Raw genomic sequence first — 26,220 nt, 5'->3', positions numbered from 1 at the left:
TTGCCTCAAAGAACTTCTTTATAATCTGTCTACGGGGCTTTTGATTTAACTTAGGTTGTTAGCTTCTCTCTGCTTCTCAGCCCCCCCCCTCTCTCTCCCTCCCTCCCTCTCTGTCTCTCTCTTTCTCTCTGTCTCTGTCTCTGTCTCTGTCTCTGTCTCTGTCTCTCTCTCTCTCTCTCTCTCTCTCTCTCTCTCTCTCCCTCCCTCCCTCTCTCTCTCTCTCTCTGTCTCTGTCTCTGTCTCTCTCTCTCCCTCTCTCTCTGTCTCTCTGTCTCTCTGTCTCTCTCTCTCTGTCTCTCTGTCTCTCTCTGTCTCTCTCTCTTTCCCTCCCTCCCTCCCTCTCTCTCTCTCTCTCTCTCTCTCTCTCTCTGAGTGTTCTGAAGCTCTCTCAGAGGGGAGAGAAGCTTCAAGGTAGGAAGATAGAAACAGAATAGAAATTTTAGATACCACGAGGGGGATGACGGAGTCAAATTAGAGATATGAGGTGGCCAGAATGAGTCTTTATTAATTATCAATGAGCCACAGCTAAGCTCTGATCAAAGGACCCTTCCGAAGGCTTTTACCAGTCCAGAGATCCATATTTAATACCACACAGGTCAGAGAGGTGAATAGAGAAAGATTAAAGATGGAGCTTGGCCAGAGGCCAAGCTCCTGCAAGGACAGCCTTCAGCTAGCCTGAAAGAGGAGAGAGAGAAGGCGGAGCTTGCTGGGTTACAAATACCCTTTGCTACGCAGTACATAGGGATGATCCTCATTGGTTAATGACAAGGCATAGGTGTGGTTTCTCTTAACCAGGCGAGAACAAAGAAACTTGTTTTCCCGCCTAACCTGGGGGAAGCTGGGGTCAAGGGTCAGAGGCCTTCCCAGCCATGAGCAATACTGAGCATGCTCAAGACTGAGCATGCTCTCTTTTAAGGCAATCTGCACATACCAACTGTTTCCCCTTGCCCATAGCTAGGGGTGGACTGCTACATATTCAATATTAATTTAAATCCTACAAAGCCACATTTGGACCCAAGTCTTCCTGACACCAGGCTCTGCCCACAGTGCCATCTCACTGCCTCTTTTTAATCGACTTTCCATGTTTAGTTGGTAGGACTTCAACCAAGAGAATAAAAATATGATCTTTAATAGTATATGAACAGTTAAAATAATTACATTACAATTGAGAACAAAAATACATGTTTCTTCAAAAACTGCCCAGTATGATTTTTAGAAATAGCCAGTCGTCAAATTTAGTTTGTCAATGTATCACTAGCCAGTGGTGATGCCAGGCAGGCCTGAGATGGGATTCCATGTCTGCCATCCCAGTACCCGCCTTGAAAAGTTCAAGAGGCTTATGTCCATGTTGGTAAAAGGGTGATGCATCATTTAGTTACAGCAAATCTTGAAGATGACCCACTAAGTCATACTGAGACTGTCCCTGGATAAGGTGACACTGGTACTAATTGATATTTATATGCATCTTTGAAGGATCTCAAAGCATTAATGAACATTTTCCTCCTCAATGGATCTGCACAATAGGTAAATTCCTTGAGATTACATTAGTTTTCTTGGCTGTCCTATCACTGTTGATACCTATTGAGCTTGAGATCTACTGGGTCCTCTAGATCTTCTTCTGATAAACTAGTATCTGTCCCCACCTCCCACATTCAGTCCCAATTCTGTCAATATAAATAAGCTGAACGAATTGAGATGATTCATCGTGACTTATTAAGCCTTAACTCCAAAGCAAGGATGTTGGTCAAGATGATCAAGAAGAATCTTTCTATCTATAAATTATATGACTATCGCATGGTTTTTGCTTAATTGGTTTTCTTTGTCACAAGGAAGAGTTATTCCTTAAAGGGGATGGAGGTGGGGTTGGAGATGACTGTGATGCCAAGATAAAGGCCACTAATAAAGCATTTATAATAGAGAACTGAGTAGAGAAGAATGCAGATGGAAGACAGAAAAAAGGACAGACAACCAATGAAGAAAGAGCAACATGAGAGGAGGCACAATTGAAAGCTGGTCAATAACCTTCCTAGCTTTTTGTGGCTGTTCTACCGACTGTCCCTTGTTACAGAATAACTTTACTAAAATAATTTCCTTCCCTAGTAAACCTAGGAAAAACTAAGTTTGGTTTTCACATCCTCTTTGGAAGGTGGGAATCACATCTCATGAATAAGAAAATGCCACTGAGGCCTCTAATCTCCAAAGAACCTTCCATTCTTCCCAACAGCCATGGGTGGTGTTTTGGGATAGAGTTTTGGTCTTGAACCACAAGAGGATATGTGATTTTGTGGAACCTGAGGGTGCTCCAGGAAAAGATGTCAAGCAAGGAGGGGTGAGTATAGTCAAGAATGGGGCCAGGGTTAGGGTTGAAAATGGGCACAACACAAGGAAATGGCTATCTGGCATTTAAAGCCTTCAATGCCTGGCCCCCTCAACTTTTCCAGTCTCATTACACATTATTCCACTCCAAGGACTCTGATCCAGTGACCCTCGTGGCTTTCCTGTTCCTCCCACAATCCACTCCATCTCTGAATTCTTTGCATCCATCTGCACTGGCTATACTCCATAGCTAGAATGTCCCCCCCTCCTTCTTCTGCCTCCTGGCTTCCTGGAAGCCCCAGCTGAAATCTCATCCCCTCCAAGAAGCCTTTCCCAATCCCCCTTAATGCTCACTAGTCTTCCCTTTTGTGATCATCACCATTTTATAGATCTAGTCTGTACAGAGTTGTTTATGTGATGGTTCCCCCATTAGACAGTGAATTTCTTAAGATCAGGAACTGTCTTTTGCCTTTTATTTTCATCCCTAATGCCTGACACAGTGCCTGGCACACAGTAAGCCCTTAATAAGTGTTTATTCCCTTCCTGACTTTGATTTGGAGGGAGGGACAATCTTCTGGTGGGAATGACACAGAATCACCCTTCATTTCCTTGATTCTACAAATTGATTTTATAGATGAGGGGAGAGTTTGACTGAATTCATCCAGGCCCTTCTTGGATTTCCTCTTCCCATCCCCAAGCTATTAGTTGGTATTGCTGGTCCTTGGCTACTTTCCCTGGCTGTGATCAGGGGCTCATTGCTCGTCCCCTCGAAATTTTAGATTTTGGAATCCAACCCATTAGCTCAAGTCATTAACTGGCTTCTGTGGCTTATTTTTTTTAATGGGTTTTGTAAAGGTTTACTTCTTGCCTCCAATGAGAAATATAACAATAATAATTTCTTTTAGGGGGCCCAGACTTGTGATTTCATCATTACTGTGAGCTCCTGGGAAATAACTTTCTCTTCCAGTCAGATCACCACCAAGCCAAGATTGGTAGACTGGCCTGGGGCACTAAAAAGCTATGGCCCTGGTCGAGACTAGCACCTAGGTCTTCTAGATTCTGAAGCAAGTTCTCTGCTACTGAGCATCACGACAACAAGAATAATCTCAAACATTTGTAAAAGTGCCTTCTGGTTTGCAAAGCACTTGACACATTTGACCCTCACAACAACCCTGTGAGGTAGGTGCTGTGATCATCCCCATTTGACAGATGAGGAAATTGACACTTGGGGAAACCGACGACTTGCCTTGGGTCATGTGGTTAGTAAGTGTCTGAGGCAGGATTCAAACTCAGGTCTTCAGGATACCGAGTCACAGTGTTCTAGTCAGTCTGGCTCTGGGCTTGAACCCCAAGCTGTCACTTCAGTGGTGGGTACTTCAATCCCATCCCACCACGGCCAATACCCCAGCAAGGTCAATGAGAAATGAATGGATGCAGTCATTCTGGTCAAAGGGTACAGACGGGTCCTCTAATTTCTTGGATGGGGCTCCTCAGCCCCAGTCAGGAAGCTTGCTTTGAAATCTGTTCTCCTTCAGACCCAATCCAGGGACTGGCTTTTCTCAGAGGCTGGACCCCAACGGGATGGTTCCCTCTGGGTTTCCTGGGGCTTCTCTCTTTCTGTAGTCTTCTATGCCCTGAGAAGAAAGGCCCCCAGCCAGGCCAGCAGGGGAGGAGACCTCAAGGTCTAGAGGAAGGGGGAAGGTCATGGCCGACCTCGCACCGATGGCAGACCACACTTTCCAGGAGCCACCCTTTCCCCTTCTTTTCTCTAAGATGGGTGCCTGGCTCGGGTCCCTGGGCACAAAGCGCTGGGCTTTCACAGCTCAGTCATCCTCTTCTTCATCTTCATCATCTGTGTCTTTGTTGGGGGCACACCTCTGGAAGCACTGGACCACCGTGGCCAGGAAAAAGCTGGAGATGATGGCGGCGATGGACACAGCCACCCCCGAGAAGATGATAATGAAGAGGTCTGTCAGCGAGAGGCTGAACTTGCACTCGCTGAAACTGGCTTCGGATAGCTCATGTAGGAAAATTCTTCTGTTTTCCATGGGCAGGGAACACTGGATTTCATTGAGGCCTTAAAAAAAAAGCAGACAGAGAAGAGAGTTTAGAAGGCACTGGTTATTTAAATGCAGAATTTAGAATGAAAAAGGATTTTAGAGGTTATTCATAAAACAGTGCTGGGGGCAGCTGGGTAGCTCAATGGATAAAGAGCCAGGCCTGGAGATGGAAAGTCCTGGGTTCAAATCTAGCCTCAGACATGTCCCAGCTGCATGACCTTGGGCAAGTCACTTAACCCCCATTGCCTAGCCCTTACTATTCTTTTGCCTTGGAACCAATACACAGTATTGATTCTAAGACAGAAGGTAGGAGTTAAAAAGAGACAGAGAGATAGAGAATGAGAGAGAAGAGAGGAAGAGAGAGATAGAAAGAGAGGAGAGAGAGAATGAGAGAAAGAGAGAAACAGAGACAGAGAAACAGAGACAGAGTTAGAGAAAAGAAAGAGGGAGAGAGAGGAAGAGAGAGATAGAGGGAGAGAGAATGAGAGAGGGAGAGAGAGAGAGGGAAAGAGAGAGAGAGAGGTAGAGAGAGAGAGAGAGAGAGAGAGAGAGAGAGAGAGAAGGAGAGAGAGAGAGAGAGAGAGAGAGAGAGAGAGAGAGAGAAGGAGAGAGAGAAAGAGAGAGGAAGAGAGAGAGAGAAAGAGAGAGAAGCCTAATCCTATAGGATGAAGTCAAGTCAACAACTCAAAAAGCATTTATTAAGCACTTACTGCATACCAAGTGATGCTGCTAAGCATCAAATAGGATTAATGAATAAATAAAAGAATGAGAAACACAGAGAATGGTTGGGTTGTTGGTTTTTTCCTTCCTGGATAATAGATAGGTTTACAATTCTCCACACACCTCACCAAATCTCAGTGCCGGAAGGATGCCCAGAAGCTAATTAGTCAAACCCAGGATTTCATAAGAACGCCCCCTCCCCAAAACCACAGGCAAGTGACTGTTCAGCCTAGCAAAACCACTGCTCCCCCCCCCCCCCCATCAAGTGGCCCACTTCACCAAGGAACAGCTCGAATGATTAGGAAGCATTTCCTGGCATTCGGCCTCAATCTGTCTCTCTGCAACTTCCACCCACTGCTGCTCTCCATCCTGCCTTTGGGGGCCAACTAGAACAAAGCTAATCCCTCTTCCACAAAACAGCCCTTCAAAGGCCTGGAGACAGCGATCACATCCTCCTGAGTCATCTCCTTAATCAAAGCTTGAGCTCCATATTGAGAAGCTTTACTGTAACTGCTTTTTATAATCTCCAGTTTGGGAGACGACACTGTTTTCTTTCCTTAAAGGACCAGACTTGTCCTCAGACCACTTGAAATGCTTTGAATAAACAGTGTATGTGAATTCATGTATGTATGTGTGTGTGTGTGAGAGAGAGAGACAGAGACATGGAGGGATAGAGACAGACAGAGACACAGAGAGACAGAGAGAGAGACAAGAGAGACAGAGGGAGACAGAGACACAGAGAAAGAGACAGAGTGAGAGAGAGAGACAGAGACAGACAGAGACACAGACACAGACAGAGGGAGACAGAGGGAGACAGGGACATAGAGAAAGAGACAGAGTGAGAGAGAGACACAGAGAGAGAGACAGAGACAGAGACACAGAGAGAGAGACAGAGACAGAGACACAGAGAGAGACAGAGAGACAGAGGGAGACAGAGACATAGAGAAAGAGACAGAGTGAGAGAGAGAGACAGAGACAGACAGAGACAGAGACACAGACAGAGGGAGACAGAGGGAGACAGGGACATAGAGAAAGAGACAGAGTGAGAGAGAGACACACAGAGAGAGAGACACACACACAGAGAGACAGAGACACAGAGAGAGACAGAGAGACAGAGGGAGACAGAGACACAGAGAAAGAGACAGAGTGAGAGAGAGACAGAGAGAGAAAGAGAGAAAGAGACAGAGACAGAGACACAGAGAGAGACAGAGAGACAGAGGGAGACAGAGACATAGAGAAAGAGACAGACAGAAAGAGAGAGAGAGAGAGAGAGAGAGAGAGAGAGAGAGAGAGAGAGAGAGAGAGAGAGAGAGAGAGAGAAAGAGAGAGAACGAACTGTACGGTGCGTTTTGTGGCGATGGGATTAGGGGCTGTCCAATAATGAATACCCTAAGGAGGATCAATTTCTTGAACTGAAAAGTAGGGGTAACAATTCCCCCCTACTTCATTACAATGGCCTTGCCTAGTTGTAGTCAGTTTTCAGAATAAGACGAATTCTTGACCTATTTTGAGATGCTTGAAACAAAGACTTTCTCAGGGCAGATCAGTGGCACAGTAGATAGAGAGCTAGACTTGGAATTAGGAAGATTCATCTCCCTGAGTTCAAATCTGGCCTCAGATACTTGCTAGCTGTGTGACCATAGGCAAGTACTTCACCCTGTTTGCCTCAGTTTCCTCATCTATCGAATGGGCTGGAGAAGGAAATGACAAACCAATCCAGTATCTTTGCCAAGAAAGTCCCAGAGGATCAGGTACAACTTAAAAAGGGCTCAACAAAAACATCAAAAGACCCTTTCTAAAGCTACCATTTTCCTTCTAATGCACAAGCTCAGAACAATTATTTATCTATCAAGAACCATTTTTAAAGCATTTACTATATGTTTATATACTATACATAGAGTGCTGGGCATGGAGTCAAAAAGACTCTTCTTCCTGAGTTCAAATGCAACTTCAAATATTTCCTTGCTGTGTGACCCTAGGCAAGTCACTTAACCCTGTCTGCCTCAGTTTCCTTATCTGTTAAGTGAGCTGGAGACAGAAATGGCAAACTAGTCTGATATCTTTGCCAAAAAACAAGACAAAACTCAAAAGGGATCATGAAGAATTGGACATGACTGAAATGACAGCAACAGCAGCATCTATACACTGTAGGTTATGCCCTGAAGATCCAAAGAAAAGCAAAGACAGCCTCTGCTCTCAAGGAGCTGACAATCTAAAGGGGAGACAGCATGGAAATAACTGCACATATAAGATATATACAGATTGGATGAGAGGAAATCAGAGAGGAAGACATTAGCAGCTGACAGAGACTAGGAATGGCCTCCTGCAGAAGGTAGGATTTCAGCTGAGTTCGGAAGGAGGCCAGGGAAATGGGGAGACCAAAATGAAGAGTGAGGGGATTCCAGGCATAGGGAAGTGCCAGTGAGAAAGCATGGAAAGGGGAGATCAAATACTGTAGAACTTTAGAGGTGAAATCTTAAAGCACTGAATGCCAGAACCAGCAGAGACCTTAGAGCACATTTAGTTCAATGAATGCCCCCTTGTTTGTTTTTATTTAGTCACTTCAGTCACATCCAATTTTTCATGACCTCCCTATGGGGTTTTCTTGGCAAAGATAGTTTTCCATTTTCTTTTTCGGCTCATTTGACATATGAGGAAACTGAGGGAAACTAGATTAATGTCTGAGGCTAGATTTGAACTCATGAAAGTGAGTCTTCCTCCCTCTAAATCCAGCACTTTATCCATTGCACCATCTAACTCCCCTTTGTTATAACATTAAGGAAATTGGGACTCAGAGAGGAAAAGGGTCTTGCCTCAGGTCACAGTAGCGCCTAGTGGGAGAGTCCAGATTCAAACCCAGGTCTTCTGAGTCCCAAAACACAAATTTAGTATTTCAACCCACCACATTGCTGTACCTATTTCCTGGCAGTCCCACCAACACTGAATTTTGCCATTTTTAATCATCTTGTTGATCTGATTGACTAGAGAGGTTTCCTCATAGAGAGGGAAGGGTCTTTGGATTTGAGACCAGCATTCAAATCTTGCCTGGAGCACCTTCTCTTTCCATTTTTTGTAGAGGAGGGATCTGCTTTCAGGCGATGATTTCCAATGTTGGTTTTTTTTTTCTTTATCTCTTGTGTTTTCCCATCCTTGGATTGTTTTTCTATTAGGAGTTGGATGGGAAAAAATTATCCCAAATTTTATTATCTTCTGACAGTAATGGCAATTGCTAGTATCTCTATAGAGCTTTAGATATTTTCAAATTATATCTTAATTGATCCTTATAATTGTGAGATAGTGCTATCATTATTCCCATTTTACAGAAGACAAAACTGAGGCTGAGAGCTTCTAGCGTTTTCTCCCTGTTGATTGTCTTCCATTTATCCTGTATATAGCTGGTTTCTATGTAGTTGTCTTCATGTTATCTCTCCCATTAGGCTGTGAGTGCAAGAACAGAATCTATCTCTTTGGTCCAGCGCCCAGCATACAGTAGGTGTTCAACATTTTTTTGTTGTTCAGTTGTTTTGGTCCTGACTCTTCATGATCCCATTTGGGACTTTCTTGGCAAAGATCCTAGTGTGGCTTGCCATTTCCTTCTCCAGTTCATTTTCCAGATGAGGAAACTGAGGCAACCAGGGTAAATGACTTGTCCAGGGCTCTGAGGCCATATTTGAACTTAGGTCTTCCTGATCTGGACCTGGCACTTTATCCACTGTACCAACTAGCTGTGCCACCTAAATTAACAAATATCTATTGACTATTAAGTGACTTGCCCAGGGTCACACAGGTAGCATCTGAGGTAGAATTTGAACTCATCTCTTCCCTGCCTCCATCACTATTTCCAACTGCGTCACTCAGCTGCCTAACCATATTAGCTTAAAAATAAAGCCAGCTAATTAAATACTTGTGAGCCTGTGCTGGCCTGGCACCTTCAGAAGTTGACTTTTGTTTATGGCATCAGCCTCAGTGCCAGAGACTGAGGTGTGCCTTAGGACAAATCAGCTCTTTCCAAAATAACGTCTCACATTTCATCTCTTGCTACAGGCAGGCTCAGAAGGGACCCATGGAGGTTGGAGCTTCAGACAAAGACACAGAGAGGCAGTCTGGAATATGTGAGGGAGCCCTGCATTCAGCAGCAAAGGAGATGGGTTCAGATCCTGGAGAAATGGAAATGGCTATCAAGGTTACCCTAGTCCAGTTTCTAGATGATGAAGTTTCTAAAAAAGGAAACTGAGGTTCCAAGTTAAGTGATTTGTCCAAGATTACATAGATAGTACGTGGCAAATATCAGCTTTAAACCCAGGTCCTGCATCTCCAAATCCTTCCCTGGTTTCATGCTGTTTCTCTATCCCCACACCTCTTAACCTCAGTTTCTTCATCTGGAAATTGAGATGGCTACTAATAGGGTAGTAAAATTGACACTGGCTTCTGAGAAGACGTTGGCTTGAACACTACATCTAACGTCCCCTCAGTGGGTGAACACAGAACAAGAAGCTCTGTGTCACTGGGCCTCAGTTTCTTCATCTGTAAAATGAGAGATTAGGGCTAAATGACCTCTAGGGTCCCTTTCTTCTTTAATTTGATGGTCTTATGATTTGATTATTACATAGACTTACAGGATTTAGAGTTGGGACAGACTTAGGAGATCATCCAAGATCCAATGATCAGGTTTTACGGAGAAAAAAAATAAAAGTGAAGGAAAAATTATTTGCTCCACATCCCAAAATGGTGAGTGGCAAGGATCCAGGATTTGAATCCCGGCTCTTGGTCTCCATATCCAATCCTTATTCTATGTCATCCCAAGCAGAGCACAAAGCTTTCATCTCTGAAAGATGCAGGGATTATATTCAGGACAAAAGTCCAAGGAATGACCGAAATCAAATTCGAACTCAGGACTTTGAAGGTCAGGCTCCTGGATGCTGTGTAAATCACCTGGGCACTTTTCTCCCTGGGGACAAACACGGATCTTTCCTCCTGATCTTTGGGACATGTACTGGGCACACTAGCCTGGCACCAAGCTCTGGCAGAGACCTGAGAGTAGCCTCCTGAATTAAGCTTCTGTCACTCAGCCTGTCACTTCAAAGGTGACTTGAAAAACAGGCAGAGAGGAATGTGGGACCTTGCTGGGGTTGGGTGAGGGGGAGATGGGTATGAGAGGCTGATTGGAGAAAGGTTAGCCCTGAAGTCTCCATAGCAGCAGCCCTCCCTCCTCAGAAGATCCAAACATGCCACATCCAATTGGCACTCAAATACCTGTCCCGATGATACAGTAATAATAATCACTGACAGAGAGTGCTTGGAGGTTTACAAAGCACTGGCCAAGCAATTTCTCTGTCTTCAAAAGGCCATGTGGCAGTCTGGAGAGTGCTGGATTTGTTGTCTGAAGCTCTAAGTTTAAATCTGCCCTCTGACACTCACTTCCTGTGTGACCCAGGAGAAAACACTCCAATCTCTTCAGAGTCCTCTGGCCCCCTCTGACTGACAACTCTCTGCCCAGGGCCACCACTTCAGGAAGGGCTTTGGACAGCCTCACTTTCTGGACTGTTTCCACTGTCTCTGGGGAAGCTACCTTTCCTCTCTCCCTAGCCACCCCTTCCCTGTTCCAATTGCCCCTTCTAGGTTTTCTTCCCCCATTAGAATGGAAGCTCCTTAAGGGGAAGAACTAATTCTCTTTTTGCTTTGTATTCTCACCAATTAGCACAGTGTCTGGTACTTAGTAATTACTTAATAAATTCTTACCTACCTATCATCTATCTATTTACCTATTATCTATCCTTTTACCTATCTATCATCATTCTATATCTATCATGTACCTACCTATGATCTATTTATCTTTCCTATATCTACCTATCATCTACTTCTAGCCATCATCTACTGTCATCATTTATCTTTATCTATCATATATCTACCTATAATCTATCATCTATCTATTAGTCTATCATCTACCCACCTATTATCTATCAACCTATCTATCTAACCATCTATCCTTCTATCATCTATCTCTCCATCTATTTATCTCTCTATTTTACCATCTTTCCACCTATCTATCCATCTATTAATATATCTAGCTATCTATTAATCTATCATCTACCCACCTATTATCTATCTACCTATCTATCTAACCATCTGTCCTTCTATCATCTATCTCTCCATCTATTTATCTCTCTATTTTACCATCTTTCCACCTATCTATCCATCTATTAACATATCTAGCTATCTATTAATCTATCATCTACCCACCTATTATCTATCTACCTATCTATCTAACCATCTATCCTTCTATCTCTCTATTTAACCTTCTCTCCATCTATCTATCCATCCATCTATCTATCCATTCATCTATCATCTACCTGTCATCTATCATTTAGCTATCATATACCTATAATCTATTACCTATCATATATTAATTTATCTATAGTCTACCTATCATCTATTAATCTATAATCCACCTACCTATTATTTATTTATCTACCTAACCATCTTTAGTCTACCTATCCATATCTATCTTCTACCTACCTATGACCTATCTATCTTTCCTATATCTACTTATCATCTATCTATTTCTAGCTATCAATTTCTTGTCATCTATCATTTCTCTATTTTGCTATAACCCATCATTTATCTATGAATCTATCATCTACCTGCCTATTTTCTTTATCTCTCTCTGTCTTTCTATTATTTACCTGTCATCTATCATTTCTCTATTCATCATCTATAAGCTATTATCTATCATCTATCTATTAATCTATTTACTTATCTTTCATCTACCTATCACCTATCATTTATCTATCATATATATCCTCTTATCATTGATCTACCTACCAACCTACCTATCATTTTTCTCTCTCCCTCTGACTCTTTCTCTTTCTCTCAGCCTCAGTTGTTGCCTCATTTGTAAAATGGGGATAATAACAGCACCCACCTCACAGGGATGTTGTAAGGATCAGAGGAGATAATGTACTTGCAAATCTTAAAGTGAGATGAAAAGATGTTAGCTATTATTAGTCATATTTAGAAAAGGACTAAAAAAAAGGACTAAACATGCATTATCTTATTTGCTTCTCCCAATAACTTTGTGAGATTAGTACTGAGGGTAAGATTATCTCCATTTTTAATATAAGCAATATAAACCCAGAGAAGTTAAGTGATTTCCCTTGGTCACACATTGATTCAAACCCAGGTTGAAGGAAGTGAAGGGACTGCTAATCCCAGATATGAACTAAATTACAAATGTGTTTGTTTTTAAACCCTTTCCTTCCTTCTTAGAATCAATACTGTGTATTGGTTCCAAGGCAGAAGAGTGGTAAGGGCTAGGCAATGGGGGTGAAGTGACTTGCCCAGGGTCACACAGCTGGGAAGTGACTAAGGTCAGATTTGAACCCAGGCCCTCCCCTCTCTGGACCTGGCTCTCAATCCACTGAGCTACCCAGTTTCCCCCAAATAAATGGTTTTAATTCGACTTTGATCTCCATCATCTAGGTCTCATCTACACAACTCCCCAGGCTAGACCAGGACCAGGGAGGTCAAACTCAGAGACAAAAGCAGCTATATCCATACCTAGGGCAGATCTGGTTCTGGGAGGGAATCTGTGAGTGCAGTCCCCCATGGGTATGGTAGAGTGGGGGTAGGAGAGCTGTGATGGAACACTAGGAGGGGGCACCAGAGCTGATGGACTAGGAGTCTGGGTGAAGGGCAGCTATTGCTGTCAGGAGGGAGAGACCTCCACCATGCTGGTGTGCTTGGAGTGAAGCCCTGGTTGCCCCATGCCAGTTAGAGCTCTAGTTACCCTTACCCCATCAGAATGCCCAACCTGGGCTCTGGCCCATTGCACAGTCAGTCCAAGCCCTCTGAACAGTCCAGTCTCTCTCTCATTGCTGGAGAGGTCTTGCCACTCCAGCCCAGGCCAACGCTTGCTCTTTTCCAAGAAGAATCTCCATCCTGGCCTCCAGGTTATCTCCAGAATCACTGGCTTCTCTGGGATCTCTGAGGTTGTCCCCAGGTCCAGCTTGTTTATTGGCCCTATTTCTCTTGTAGCAACAGATTATAACTGGCTGGGCCAAATATTAAAATGCATTTGTCCTCCCTGAACACATGCTGAGTGTTGTGCAAGGAGACCCAGAAGTGGGCTGAGCTGCAGCAAATGCCAGACTACGGTCCAACTTTCTTACACAAGAGAATCTAAATGCTGACCATAAGGAAGGAGAGTAGCCGACTTTCTGTTTACCTATCAATGCCGTCCAACAAACATCTATAGAACATCTCCTGTGATGCCAGGGGCTAGCTGGGGATACACAGATACAATGAAATAAAGCCTGCCCTCAAGGTGCTTACATTCTACCAGAGGAGATGATGTGCACAAATATGAAAAGAAAATATTCTCAAATGGCTTGCCTCATATTCTCAATATTCTCAAAATTAATTCAAGGACATGAAACTGGGTGTAGAACTAGAAGCCAGGGTCACAACTAGCTAACATAGGAGGAATGATGATGTTGTTCAATTTTTTCTGACTCTTTATGACCTCGTTTGGCGTTTTCTTGGTAAAGATCCTAGAGTAGTTTGTTATTTCCTTCCCCAGACCATTTTACCGATGAAGAAACCGAGGCCAACAAAGTGAAGTGACTTGCCCAGGGTCACACAGCCAGTAAGTGTCTGAGGCTGGATTTAAATTCAGACCCAGTGTTCTATTCACTGAGATCCAATTCATGGGTGGGATCACAGGCTGATACATTTAGAGCTGGAAGAAACTGGAGATCTGTCAACATCTTCATCATGCAGAGGAAAAAAACTAGAGCCAAGAGAATGTAGTGACTCATTCGAGGTCACATAGGTCCCTAAATGGCAAAGCCAGGACTGGAACCCAGGTCCTCTGATTCCCAAATTCTGTTCTCTTTCTGTTGTATGGTGCCTGTGGCAAACCCCAAAAGGGAAGTCTTTCAGAGTTTTATATTGGTAGATCAAGTCAGAAACAGCATTTATGAAGCATTTAGTATGTGACAGACATTGTGCTAAGACCTGGGAATACAAATAGAAGGAAACAACAGTCTCTGCCCTTGGGGAACTTACATTCTCATGAGGGGAGGATAACATAGAAAATGAAGCTTAAAGAGGGTCAGAGAAGATCATGTTGGAGAAAGAAGTCCAGAGAGTCAGGAGTGGAGCCCAGAGAAGAATGAAGGAATAAGCATGGCGGATCTGGGAAGCCATCTTAAAATGGACAAAATGAGCAATCAGAAGACTGCAGAGATGGAGTGAATTTTTTAGAGTGAGAAGGCTGCTGGGGAAGCCTGAACTTCCAGAGTAAGAAGACTACTAGATCATGGAGAAGAAACCAGTTCAGAATATTAGGATTGGAGCCTAGAGAGCAATGAAGGAGTAAACACAGTTAACCTGGGCAAATTCCTCAAAATGGCTGTTTCCAGAAGAATTGACCAATTAGAGAAAGAGCCTGGAGCAATCCTCTGGGGAAGGGGGTGGGGTGGGGGGGAAGAATGCTTGTAAAGAGGTAAAAATGTGGACTTCAAAGCTCTTTGTAAATCTTAGAGAACTATACAAATATGGGTTAATATTTCATTTTGGTTCACAAGCATTATTGAACTCCTAGCTATTAAACTTGATAATTCATTTTATTTATAAGTTGTTTTTATTTTTATTTTTATTCAGTCATTTTTCAGTCATGTATCTCATTTGGGGTTTTCTTGGCAGCTATACTAAAGTGGTTTGACATTTCCTTCTCTAGCTCATTTTACAGATGAGGAAACAGGCAGAGTGAAGTGACTTGCCCAGAGTCACATAGCTAGTAAGTGTCTGAGACTGAATTTGAACTCAGGAAAATGAGTTTTTTGGCCTGGGGGCCCAGCACTTAGATGCCTGGTATTTCCAATCTATATAAATTACATATAATTAAATTATATAAATGAGAAAAACTATCCTCACAACAACCCTATGAGGGAGGGAGGGGAAGTTTTAATAATTCCCATTGGATACTTTCCAGTCATTTCCAAACCATGCCATCTTCACTCTGGCCTTGCTCTCCCACTATCAGAATGTTTTCTAGGAAGTTGGATGGGTGAACTTTCATCTGATTTCATCCAGATCTTCACTATGATACCATTTTCTGGCTAGCTTTAAACCAGACCCTCTACCTTCCTCTCCGCACTGACTTGAACTCCTAATTCTGTGACCTTGGGCTATGATAGATAAACTATGCAGCAGGGGCTGGGGCTGGAGTCTGGAAGATTTGAATTCAAATCCGGCCTCAGTTATTTATTAGATGTGTGACCCTAGGCAAGTCACTTCACCCTGTTTGCCTCAATTTCCTCATCTGTAAAGTGAGGAGGAGGAGGAAATGGCAAATTACTCCACTATCTCTGCCAAGAAAACCCCAGATGGGGTCACAAAGAATCAGACATGACTAAAATGAATGAATGAGGCTCACCAAGGGAAGAATGGGGCCACAGAGGCAGGGGTACAAGGCAGCTGAAGGATGGGAGAGAAGTCGGGATAGTAAAGGCTGGCCCGGGGCCACACAGGTAATAAATATCAAAATGTCTTTGAATGGCAGGGTCAGTCACATCAATTTCCTAGGAAGATTGGTCTTACCTTTGCCTACAAAGCTCCAGGGTGGTCCTTCCAACCATTACTCTTCCCTCCTCTGTCTTCAGTGAATAGTGCGATTCATTTTGTTCTAGCCTCAGAAGGGCCAGGGAATGGTCACCTCCCTATCTAGCAGAGCCCCCTATTTAGTCATCTAGTGTGGGGGGGTGACACAACCATCCTGAAGGGAGCTGGTGGCCCCCCTTGAGTGATACAGCTCAGCTCCCCACCTAGGACTGTTCCAAAACTCTGCCTTCTCTCTTCGAGTCCCATCTCTCCTTGACTAATGACTTCACTGAAGCAGCTGACACCCAAGCCCGAGAGGACAGAATATTTGCCATTCTCCTGAAATAGATGGTGACACAGAGGAGAGTAGATTAAGATTAATCTCCCTTCGGTCTGCTTCTTGCCAGTGAGGGGTCCTATGAGGATAGTTTCCCTTGTCCTTGTGATAAAAAAGATTCTCTCTTGGGGGTGTCTCCAATGGTTTGGGGGTTCTTAGGAAAGACTACTAGACTTGAGGAACACTAGGATTCGCATCAGTGTTTCAGAGCCTAGGAAATTGAGCTGGAAGGTCTCTAAAGAGGCCAGCTAGTCCAATTTTTCATTTTACAGGTGAGGAAACTGAGTCTCATAGGATTTTAATGATTTGCCTAAGGTTTTCTTCCTTTGGTAGGAATTCTTTTTTCCTGGGCATTAAGTCTAAATCTGTTTCTTTAAATCTGCTGCCCATTTATGTAGTTCTGTCCTCTAGGGCCAACTGGGAAATTTTTTCTCTTCCAGTGTCTAAGTGTCTAAGACCAGATTTGAACTCAGGTTTTCCTGCCTCCAGCTCCATTGGGCTACTTAGCTGCTCTCTTTTATTCGTCCATAGTTAGGAGTGTAGAACACAGAAACACAGAAGAATATACGGGCTAATTTGAAGAGGTGAGATGAAGCAATCACAATTAGGAAAGACTTCCTGTAGGCACTGGTGTAGGAGCTAAAGCTTGAAGGAATTCTAGAGGCAGATTACAGGAGGAGGACATTCTTGGGCAAAACTTTGGAGCTAGAATGTTAAGTTGCCTTCTGCTCAGGGACAGGGAGGTGGGGCAGAACTTCTGGGGCTCAGCCATATCTGCCTTCTGCCCCTAGAAGAGGCCCTCAGTGACTCTGCTATCAGGCTCCCCTTCTGTGCTTTTGAACTCAGGTGACACAGCATGAGCTTATAAAACACCCTTGACTATTCTTCCTAGTGAACATCTCACCCAAAAGGTAGCAGGAAAAGGAAACTGTCAATTGGATTTCTTTTCAGCTGGCAGTGAGTGTCTCATGCCCTGTTCTGATTTCATTCATTCAAAGGATCTCAGAGCCTTTTGGGAAGGGACCTCAAAGGTGAACTAGTTCAACCCTCTTGTTTTTCTTCTTTCTTTTCCTTCTTTCCTTCCTTCCTCCCCCCTCCCACTCTACTACCTCCCTCCTTCTCTCTCTCTTTTCCCCTTTTTCTTCCTTCTCTCTCTCTTTCTCCCTCTTCCTTCTTTACTGCCCTTCTTTCTGCCTTTCCCCTTATCTTTTGTCTTAATATTAATTATAAGGCAGAAGAGCAGTAAGAACTAGGCAACTGGCATTAAATGACTTGCCAAGGGTCACACAGCTAATAAGTATTTGAGGCCAGATTTGAACCCAGGTCCTCCCAACTCCAGGTCTGGTGCTCTGTCGCAGCTATCCACTGTGCTACCCAGCTACTCTGACTCCCTTGTTTTTTAAAGGAGAAAACGGATGCCCAGGGAGGTTAATTCAATTTTTCAAGGTCAGAGAGGTTGGATGTAGCAGAGGAAGGATTTGTGTCTAGGTCTTTTGACATGAAATTCAGCAGTCTTTTTTCAAAGTGTTCACAACAGATACAACATCAGAGCTGGAAGGGATAATAGAAACCGTCCAGTTCAATCTCCTCATTTGGCAAGTGAGGAGACTGAGGCCTGGAGAGGGTTACTGTTATAATTCAGTGGTTTCAGATATATCCAACTCTTGGTTGTCCCTACCTGGGTTTTCTTGACAAGGATACTAGAGTGATTTGCCATTTCTGTTTCCAGATCATTTTATGGATTAGGAAACTAAGGCCAATAGGATAAAGTGACTTGACCAGGGTCACAGAGCTAATATGTATCTCAGGCCAGATTTGAACTTGGGAAGAAGAATCTTCCTGACTAGTTCTAGTGTTCTATGCTTTGTACTGCATTATCCTAGAGAGGATAAGGCTTTGCTACTTCCTTCTCTGGGTCCCTCGATCTCTGATTCTTTTTTATTTGACCTACTTTGTAATTCTCCTTCCATCCAGGCTTGGCTCCTAACTTGATATCTCTGGCTTCTTGGCCTGACCATCATTTTCTTCCTTCCACTCTCTTTCCCTCAGCAATCCCAATATAGGCTTTTTAGGGTCCCCTGATAAATACCCTATCAAATTGGCACAGTAACATATGGCATGGCGTGATATAGCCTAGCCTCGTATAATCAACAGAGAGAGAAAGGATGATGAGAGAGCTACCTCTAAAACCTCTAGTGAATCAGACACTGAGGTACCAGCCCTCAGACAAGTAAAATAAATACTCTTAGCCTCACCAAGGGAGGCTGCCTTGGATCATCTGCCTCAGCCAAATATTCCCCCAGGCACAGAACTCTGAGGGTGAGGAGGGTAGTGTTCTAGGACTGGAGGAAGAAGGGACAATCATGTCATGCAGTCTGGGGCCAGCAGAGGACCATGATCCACAAGGATCCAAGACTGAAGAGCTGCTAAGGGTAGGAATTGGTTTCCCCTCCAAGATACTGGACTTCCACAAAGTCCCAATTGGTGGTAGTTAAATGCAGGGGAATAGAGTAAAGGAATCTAGATGCAAGAAGAACTGAATTCAAATCTGACCTCAGATACTTTCTAGATGGGTGACCTTGGGCAAGTCATTTAACCCCTATTTGCCTCAGTTTCCTCATTTGTAAAATAAGGACACAGTGGAGAAGGGAATGGCAAACCACTCTAGTATCTTTGCCAAGAAAACCCCATGATCATATCCTATAGGGTCACGAAGAGTTAGATATGACTGACAAAAGTCCTGATCACCCCATTCTAGTTACCCATTGTCAGAGGCCCATTGCCTCTGACTCATTTCAGTGCTTTTGGGTTGCAAATCCTCTGATGGAGGTACCTCCTCTCTTATGGTAGATCAGACCCACCTCTATAGCAGTGTATACAATACCTCCATAATCTCTAAGACAGTCTTCAGAGATGCTCTGGCTCTAATGTCCATTGTCCTGAGGCCAGTTTCATAGGAAGCATTTCCCAACTAATTGAGGTTGGTTCTAGTGGAACAGACAAGCAGTTGGAGCTGAATTATAGGGTCTATACTAGAAATCTTTCCAGCTTGATTGGGTGTATTAGAGAAGGTGCTTGTTTAGCCTCCCCTTCAAGAGTCTAAAGTTGTTGGGTTTTGTTTTTTGGAATCATAGACTATATTTGTTTATTTTACCAACGATCTGTAATAGCAAATTTCTACACAAACTTCCCCAAGTTATATATGATCAAACTTATCTCCCTCCCTCCTTTCCCTCCCCCCTCCCAGTGCTGCCAGGCATTTCGATCTGGGTTAGACCTGTATCGTCATGCAAAACATATTTCCATACTGTTTATTTTTGTGAGTGATCTCATGAAACCCAAACCCTAAAAATAAACCCAAATAAACAACTGAAAAATCATATGCTTCCATCCTGAAGAGTCTAAACGTTTTAAAAATCTATCTCTATTCTAAAGAATGATAATTGCTCATTAGGGAAGAGGTCTCAGAATCACTTGTGCCCATGAATGTAATTGTATATTACAAATTCTCTGTAAGAAATGATAAATACAGAGAAGCATTGGAAGAATTGTATGAATGGATACAGAATGAAGTAAGAAGAACCAGAGAAATCATATATGCAGCAACCACCAACAATGTCCATGGAAAGAATGAAAAAACATTCCAAAATAAAGGCTGTGAAATTATACTGAACAGGCTTCAATGGGAAGATACGACCTGGACTATGGATATAGAATACAGCATTTGGTTGATGGGCTGATCCATTTTTAGAACCTTTTTCTTTTCTTTTTTTATTGTTTGTCATAAGGGATAGTACTCTGGAAAGGGGAGAAGGAACATATTGGGACACAAAAGTAATGTAAGAAACAAAATATCAATACAGTTAAAAATAATAACAGAAGCAAAATTCTATAAATTCTTTTTGGGGAGGCAGTTGAGAGTTGACCTTGAAGTCAAGAAGATCTGGGTTTAAGGTCAGTCTCTAATATAGAGGATAAGTAACCACAGACAAGCTACTTAACTGATCATTGCCCTGGACAACTCTCTAAGGCTATGAAATTATAAAGCATTTTGGAGTTGGAATTCTTACATCTCGACTTATATAATAACAAAATGTTTATATAGCACTTACTATGTACTAGGCACCAAGCTAAGTACTTTACAATTATGCTCTCATTTGATCCTCATAACCACCCTGGACAGGAGATGCTATTATTATCATATTTTTTACAAATGAGGAAACCGAGGCAGACCGGTTAAGTGACTTGCCCATAGTCAAACAAATGTCTGATGCTGGATTTGAACTCAAGACTTTCTATCTCTAGGAAATGCTATTAGAGTTAATGCTTTCTTTTTCTTTTTTAAGAGGCAGTTTGATATCTGTGGTTTCATCCTTTATTTTCCTTTTTTATTTGAATATTATTGTTTATGGTTATTCATTTCCTCATAACTTCCTTTTATTATCCATCCTGCTAGTCTTTTCCCAATAATACTTCTTCTCTCCAGAATTCCCTCAGTCAGGGAGTATTCAGCAAGCACTGATTAGGAAAATCAGACCTAGAGTAGAATAGCTATGTGCCCACTGGACCCTTCTTACCAGTCCATTACTAGGGATGAATGTTCTTGTACTGAAACTTACAAAACAATACACACACACACACACACACACATTGTTTGTTCTGTTCTGTTTTCTTATAACCCTTCCCTTCTGGGGAAATCCATACTAGATATCAGTTCCAAGACAAAAGAAAGGTAAAGGCTAGGTAACTGGGGTTAAATGACTTGCTCAGGATCACACAGCTAGGAGAGTCTGAGGTCACATTTGAATCCAGGACCTCCTGTCTCCACGCCTGGCTCTCTATCCTTTGTGCCACCTAGCTGCCTCATAAAAATTTTAAACAAATTTAAAAAATGATCTTTATGTCCATGAAATGTTAGAAGCTAGTTTTAAATGAGACAGTGATCCTTCCAGAGCCAGGATTGTTCTGTGTGGCTGCTAGGACCCAAGCAGCCACATGCAGAGATTTCTTCCTCTAGCCTGCTGCTGCAGAAACACCTTTGCTGTGTACATGGGCTAGAAGGAGGGTCTTCCCTTTTCAGGGAGTCCCACTTCATGTCCTTCCCCTTCAGGGACCATGGGGCTTAGGAGCTAGAAACTACCTAGACCTAGGGGCAGGGGGGGACTGTAAATAAAAGAGCAAACTACTGAAGACAGAAACTTGTTAGAGCTGGGAGGGAATTAAAAGTGAATAATTGAGAAGTGAAGGTGAAGAGATTAAACATTTATACAGAGTTTACTATGTGTCAGACACTATGCCAAGTGCTTTTTGTTGTTGTTTAGTCATCTTTCAGTAATGTCTGACTCTTTGTGACTTCATTTGAGTTTCTTTTTTTGGCAAAGATCCCAAGTCATTTGCCATTTCCTTCTACTGCTCATTTTACAGATGAGGAAACTGAGGCCAATAGAGTTAAGTGACTTGCCCAGGGTCACACAGCTAGTAAGTGTCTGAGGTCAATTCTGAACTCACATTTTTCTGACTCCAGGTCCAGTGCTCTATTCACTGAGCAACCCACCCTTCCTTTTGAAAAAATTTATTGATTAATTAAGAAAAATTTTGCATGGTTATATGATTCATGTTCTTTCCCTCCCCTCCTCCCACCCCCCTCTCAGAGTCAAGGAACAATTCCACTGGGTTTTACATGTGTCATTGGTCAAGACCCATTTCCATATTATTGATGTTTGCACCAGGGTGATCATTTAGAGTCTATATCCCCAGTCATATCCCCATCAACCCATGTGACCAAGCAGTTGTTTTTCTTCTGTGTTCCCACTCCCACAGTTCTTTCTCTGGATGTCTACCCCTCCTTTTATCCTTCTTTTAATGTTAGTGTTACCCAAGGATCTCTTTATTATCTTGCGCTACATTTCCCTCCTACCCACTTCTAAATTATAAAGCTCAGTACTTTACAATTTTAGTATTATCTCATGTGATCCTCACAACAACCCTTCTAGGTGGGTGCTATTATTATCTTTTTTTTTTTACAGTTAAGGAAACATGTTGAGTGACTTGTCCAAGATCATACAGTTAGTGAGTGCCTAAAGCTAAATTCTAAATCAAGTCTTTCCAGGATTTGAGCTCTCCCCAATGTGCTGCCAGCCCCCTCCAAGATAGGTCAGGATTAGAAAATCCTGAAGGACAAAGAATATCAGAGATTGGAGGGCTCTTAGCTCAGAGATCAGCGTTGGTCCCTTAGGACATAGAAAGTCAGAGCTGGGAAGGAGACTGAAGGTTCTTTAGTCCAACCCCCTTATTTTAGAAGTGCAAGTAACAAGGGCCACACAAGTGAAGTGACCTGTGCGCTGAGGTTTAGCAAGTGCATCCACATAACAACTCTGTGACTTGGGCAGTAAAAGTGTTATCGTCCCCGTTTTATGGATGGGAAAACTGAATTTCAAAAAAGTTAGGACATGTCTAGGCTTACCAAGTTTTTAAAAGGTAAATCTCACACCAGCGCTGAGATTCTGTGTTCTAAGACCCTTCCACGTTCTAAGTTCCCTCCTGGCTTTGACATTCTGTGTTCTAAAGTCCCTCCCACTTTGGACACTCTCTGTCCTAAGGGCCCTCTCAAACTCTAGGGATCCTACAATTCCCACATTCTGTGTTCTAAGACCCTTTTCAACTCTGCCTCACAATGTTCTAAAGCCCCCCCAGCTCTAGTGCTGTTTTCCCTGGGGCTGGGAGCAGATGTGAATAAGCCCACAAGTCATCCAGCAGGCACAAATGCATCTGGAAAGCCCGAGTGGTGTGGGCTCCCACCAGAGGGCCACGGAAGGTCAGCTGTCTTGAATGACGATGGGCTGGAAGTGAACTTGATGTACACAGTATATATAGAAGCTGACTCTGCCTGCCAGCAGGGGATCTAGTCACTGGCAGGGGCTTTGGCCTGAGCTACAATGAGCCCTGGGACACGCAGAGAGCTTCTGAGGTCTCCAGACTTCTCCCTTCAGCTGGCTGCTCATACATCAGGTCTGCTTAGGTTCAGATCATAACAAAGGGGAGTAGTTGTCCCAGGCATGTCAGCTTAAGATGGGAATAGAGGGTGGCCTGAGAGTTCAGGGACACTAAACCACATTTCCTCTACCAAACTGAATTGGTTAAATCACTTCTTTCCCTTTCTTTCTTCCTTCTTTCTCTTTCTTTGTCTTTCTTTCTTTCTTTCTTTCTTTCTTTCTTTCTTTCTTTCTTTCTTTCTTTCTTTCTTTCTTTCTTTCTTTCTTTCTTTCTTTCTTTCTTTCTTTCCTTCTTTCTTTCTTTCTTTCCTTCTTTCTTTCTTTCCTTCTTTCTTTCTTTTTCTATCTCTATCTTCTTTCTTTCTCTTCCTTTATTTCTTTCTTCTTCCTTCCTTTCTTTCCTTTCTTTCTCTCTTCTTCCTTCCTTTTTCTTTCTTTCTATCTTTCTTCTTTCCCTTTTCTTTCTATCTCTTTCTTCTTCCTTATTTCTTTACTTTCTTTTTCTTTCTTTGTTTCTTTCTCTCTCTTCTTCCTTTTCTTTCTCTCTTCTTCCTTCTTTCTTCCTTTCCATCTCTATCTCTTTCTTCTTCCTTATTTCTTTACTTTCTTTTTCTTTCTTTGTTTCTTTGCTCCTTCCTTTCTTCCTTCCTTCCTTCCTTCCTTCCTTCCTTCCTTCCTTCCTTCCTTTCTTTCTTTCTTTCTTTCTTTCTTTCTTTCTTTCTTTCTTTCTTTCTTTCTTTCTTTCTTTCTTTCTTTCTTTCTTTCTTTCTTTCTTTCTTTCTTTCTTTCTTTCTTTCTTTCTTTTCTTTCTTCTTTCCTGACTGGGTTTAAATTCCCAGATGAAACCTATCTCCATTCTTTCCCACCCTAGTGGGTAATATATCAGAAAGATCAGTGACTCTGGTGTCTGACAAGCCAGGTTCAAATCCTACTTCTGACACTTTCTGTCTGACAAGTCACTTAACATCTCTAAAACTCAGTTCATATACCCTTATGAAATGAGGAGGACTAGATAGCTTCTGAGGTCCCTTTAGCCCCTAGACCTATGACCATAGTATTCTCTTTATTGTCCATATGGCCTTCGGTAAGTCCCTTAGCTCCTCTCTGGGTTTCAATTTCTTCTATTAATGGAGTGGCCTGGGTTACATGCCTTTAAAGGTCCTTGTCAGCTCTAAATTTGATTCTCCTGTGTCCCAAACCAGATCCTCTTCCCTATGGAGGATAGAGGAGTTGTTTTTGCTTACAACAGTTCTTAATCTATTTTGGTCTCTCTTGGCCAAGGTGAAGTTCATTTCCTTTCAGGGCAAGGACTGTTTCCATTCTGTCTCTGCCTCTCCAAAGCCTGAATAAGTTCCTAAAAGCATCTACTATGATCCAAGCCCTTCTGCTCAAAGGTAGGAATATAAAGTTGAAAAAAAAAACACACCTAGTAACTGCCCTGAAGAAGCTTACAGTCTCCTGGAGGGCCACAAAGAGGCTTATAACACAGGGAAGGATAAGAAAAAAACCCAAATCTATTCTTGGTCTAAGCCCGAAAGACCAGGTTATTGAAGGGGCAAGAGTTTAAAGAATTGATCTTGACATTCACTATGGGATGGGGGCAGGAGGAATGGAGTAGAATGAGGACCTGAGCCTACTGGTTAAGGCATAGCTCATAACACTTAGCCAGTGACATGCTAAATCATAGGATTTAGATAAGTCATGACTTAGGACCCACTAACAGAGACCCTAAAGATCAACTCAACTAAGCACTTACTTCACTGAAGAAAAACCAAGAACCAAAGAAGTTCTTGCTCAAGGTCACCAAGGTGGGAAGGGGCAGAGCCACAGAATCAGTCACTGACCCCTATGAGGGGAAAGACATACAGTCACAGCGTTAGAGCTGGAAGGGACCTAGTGCAATGTCTTCATTTTACAGATGAGGAAACCATGGCTTCTGGTGGAGATATGACTAGCTCAAGGTCACACAGGCAGTAATATGAAGGGTGTGGCCAGGATTTGAACCCAGGGGAACCTATAATTCTTTCTATTGTATCACACTGAAGGTATTAAAAAGAACTCTTCTTGATGGCCCTGAAATCATACTCCATTAGTCTATCTACTAGCTATGAGACCATGGGAAAGTTGCTAAACCTCAGTTTTCTTATCTGTAAAATGGGTATGAAAATAGGATCCACCTCCCAGGTTTTTGTGAGGATTAAATAAGATAAATTAAATATAAAGTACTCTGTCAAGCTTAAAGCATTGTACAAATACTAGATACTATTATTATACAGCTATCTTTCCTGCCCCATCAATCTGTGAAATAATATATTGCTGTAGTTGTTCCAAGCAAGTTACCATAAGTTAGGAATGAGGATGGACCGAGAGTTCAGGGACACCAAGCTACATCTTCTCCACCAAGGCATCTACCAAACTGGAGATAATGTGTGAATTTGATTAACCTCCTCCCTCCCTTCCTCCCTTCCTCCCTTCCTTCCTTCCTCGCTCCCTTCCTTCCTTCCTTCCTTCCTTCCTTCCTTCCTTCCTTCCTTCCTTCCTCCCTCCCTCTCTCTCTCCCTTCCTCTTTCTTTCTTTCTTTCTTTCTTTCTTTCTTTCTTTCTTTCTTTCTTTCTTTCTTTCTTTCTTTCTTTCTTTCTTTCTTCTTTCTCTCTCTCTCTCTCTCTCTCTCTCTCTCTCTTTCTCTCTTTCTTTCTCTTCTTTCTTTCTTTCTTTCTTTCTTTCTTTCTTTCTTTCTTTCTTTCTTTCTTTCTTTCTTTCTTTCTTTCTTTCTTTCTTTCTTTCTTTCTTTCTTTCTTTCTTTCTTTCTTTCTTTTTTTCTTTCCTACCACTTAGGAGCTGACTCCAGCATTATGAAAGGGAATCACATGATTGTGCTGCCTAAATTAATCACAAATTTATGCTATTGAGGCAGCTAGATAGCACTGTGGATAAGAGAGCCAGGTCTGGCATCAGGAGAAACTGGGTTCAAATCCAGCCTCAAATATTTCCTAGTTGTGTGACCCTGGGCAAGTCACTTAACCTCAATTGGCTAATACTTACAATTCATCTGCCTTAGAACTGATACTTAGTATTGATTCTAAGACAGAAAGTAAGGATTACAAAATGTTTTTATACTATCTAAGCTCAACTGGGCTCTCACCACTGTACAAGCCATCCTTTTGTTAATTTCCTGTTAGCTCTATTCCCCACT

The 26,220-nt window shown here is 42.6% G+C and overlaps 1 protein-coding gene across 1 annotated transcript in view; it reads right to left on the bottom strand.

The window, feature by feature from the left end:
• Positions 1–1,113: 1,113 nt before the first annotated feature.
• The window catches only part of LRRC38 (leucine rich repeat containing 38), a 49,146-nt gene continuing 24,039 nt past the window's right edge, over positions 1,114–26,220 (bottom strand). Inside the window, exon 2 of the mRNA XM_001364128.3 lies at positions 1,114–4,393. Within this exon, the coding sequence (XP_001364165.1) occupies positions 4,140–4,393 (254 nt within the window). The 3' untranslated portion in view covers positions 1,114–4,139. The remainder of the gene's footprint in view (positions 4,394–26,220) is intronic.

This window comes from Monodelphis domestica, chromosome 4, assembly GCF_027887165.1.
Source record: "Monodelphis domestica isolate mMonDom1 chromosome 4, mMonDom1.pri, whole genome shotgun sequence".
Taxonomy (NCBI): Eukaryota; Metazoa; Chordata; class Mammalia; order Didelphimorphia; family Didelphidae; genus Monodelphis; species Monodelphis domestica.
The sequence above is the reverse complement of the archived record's forward strand: the minus strand, read 5'-3'. Positions and strand labels throughout refer to the sequence as shown.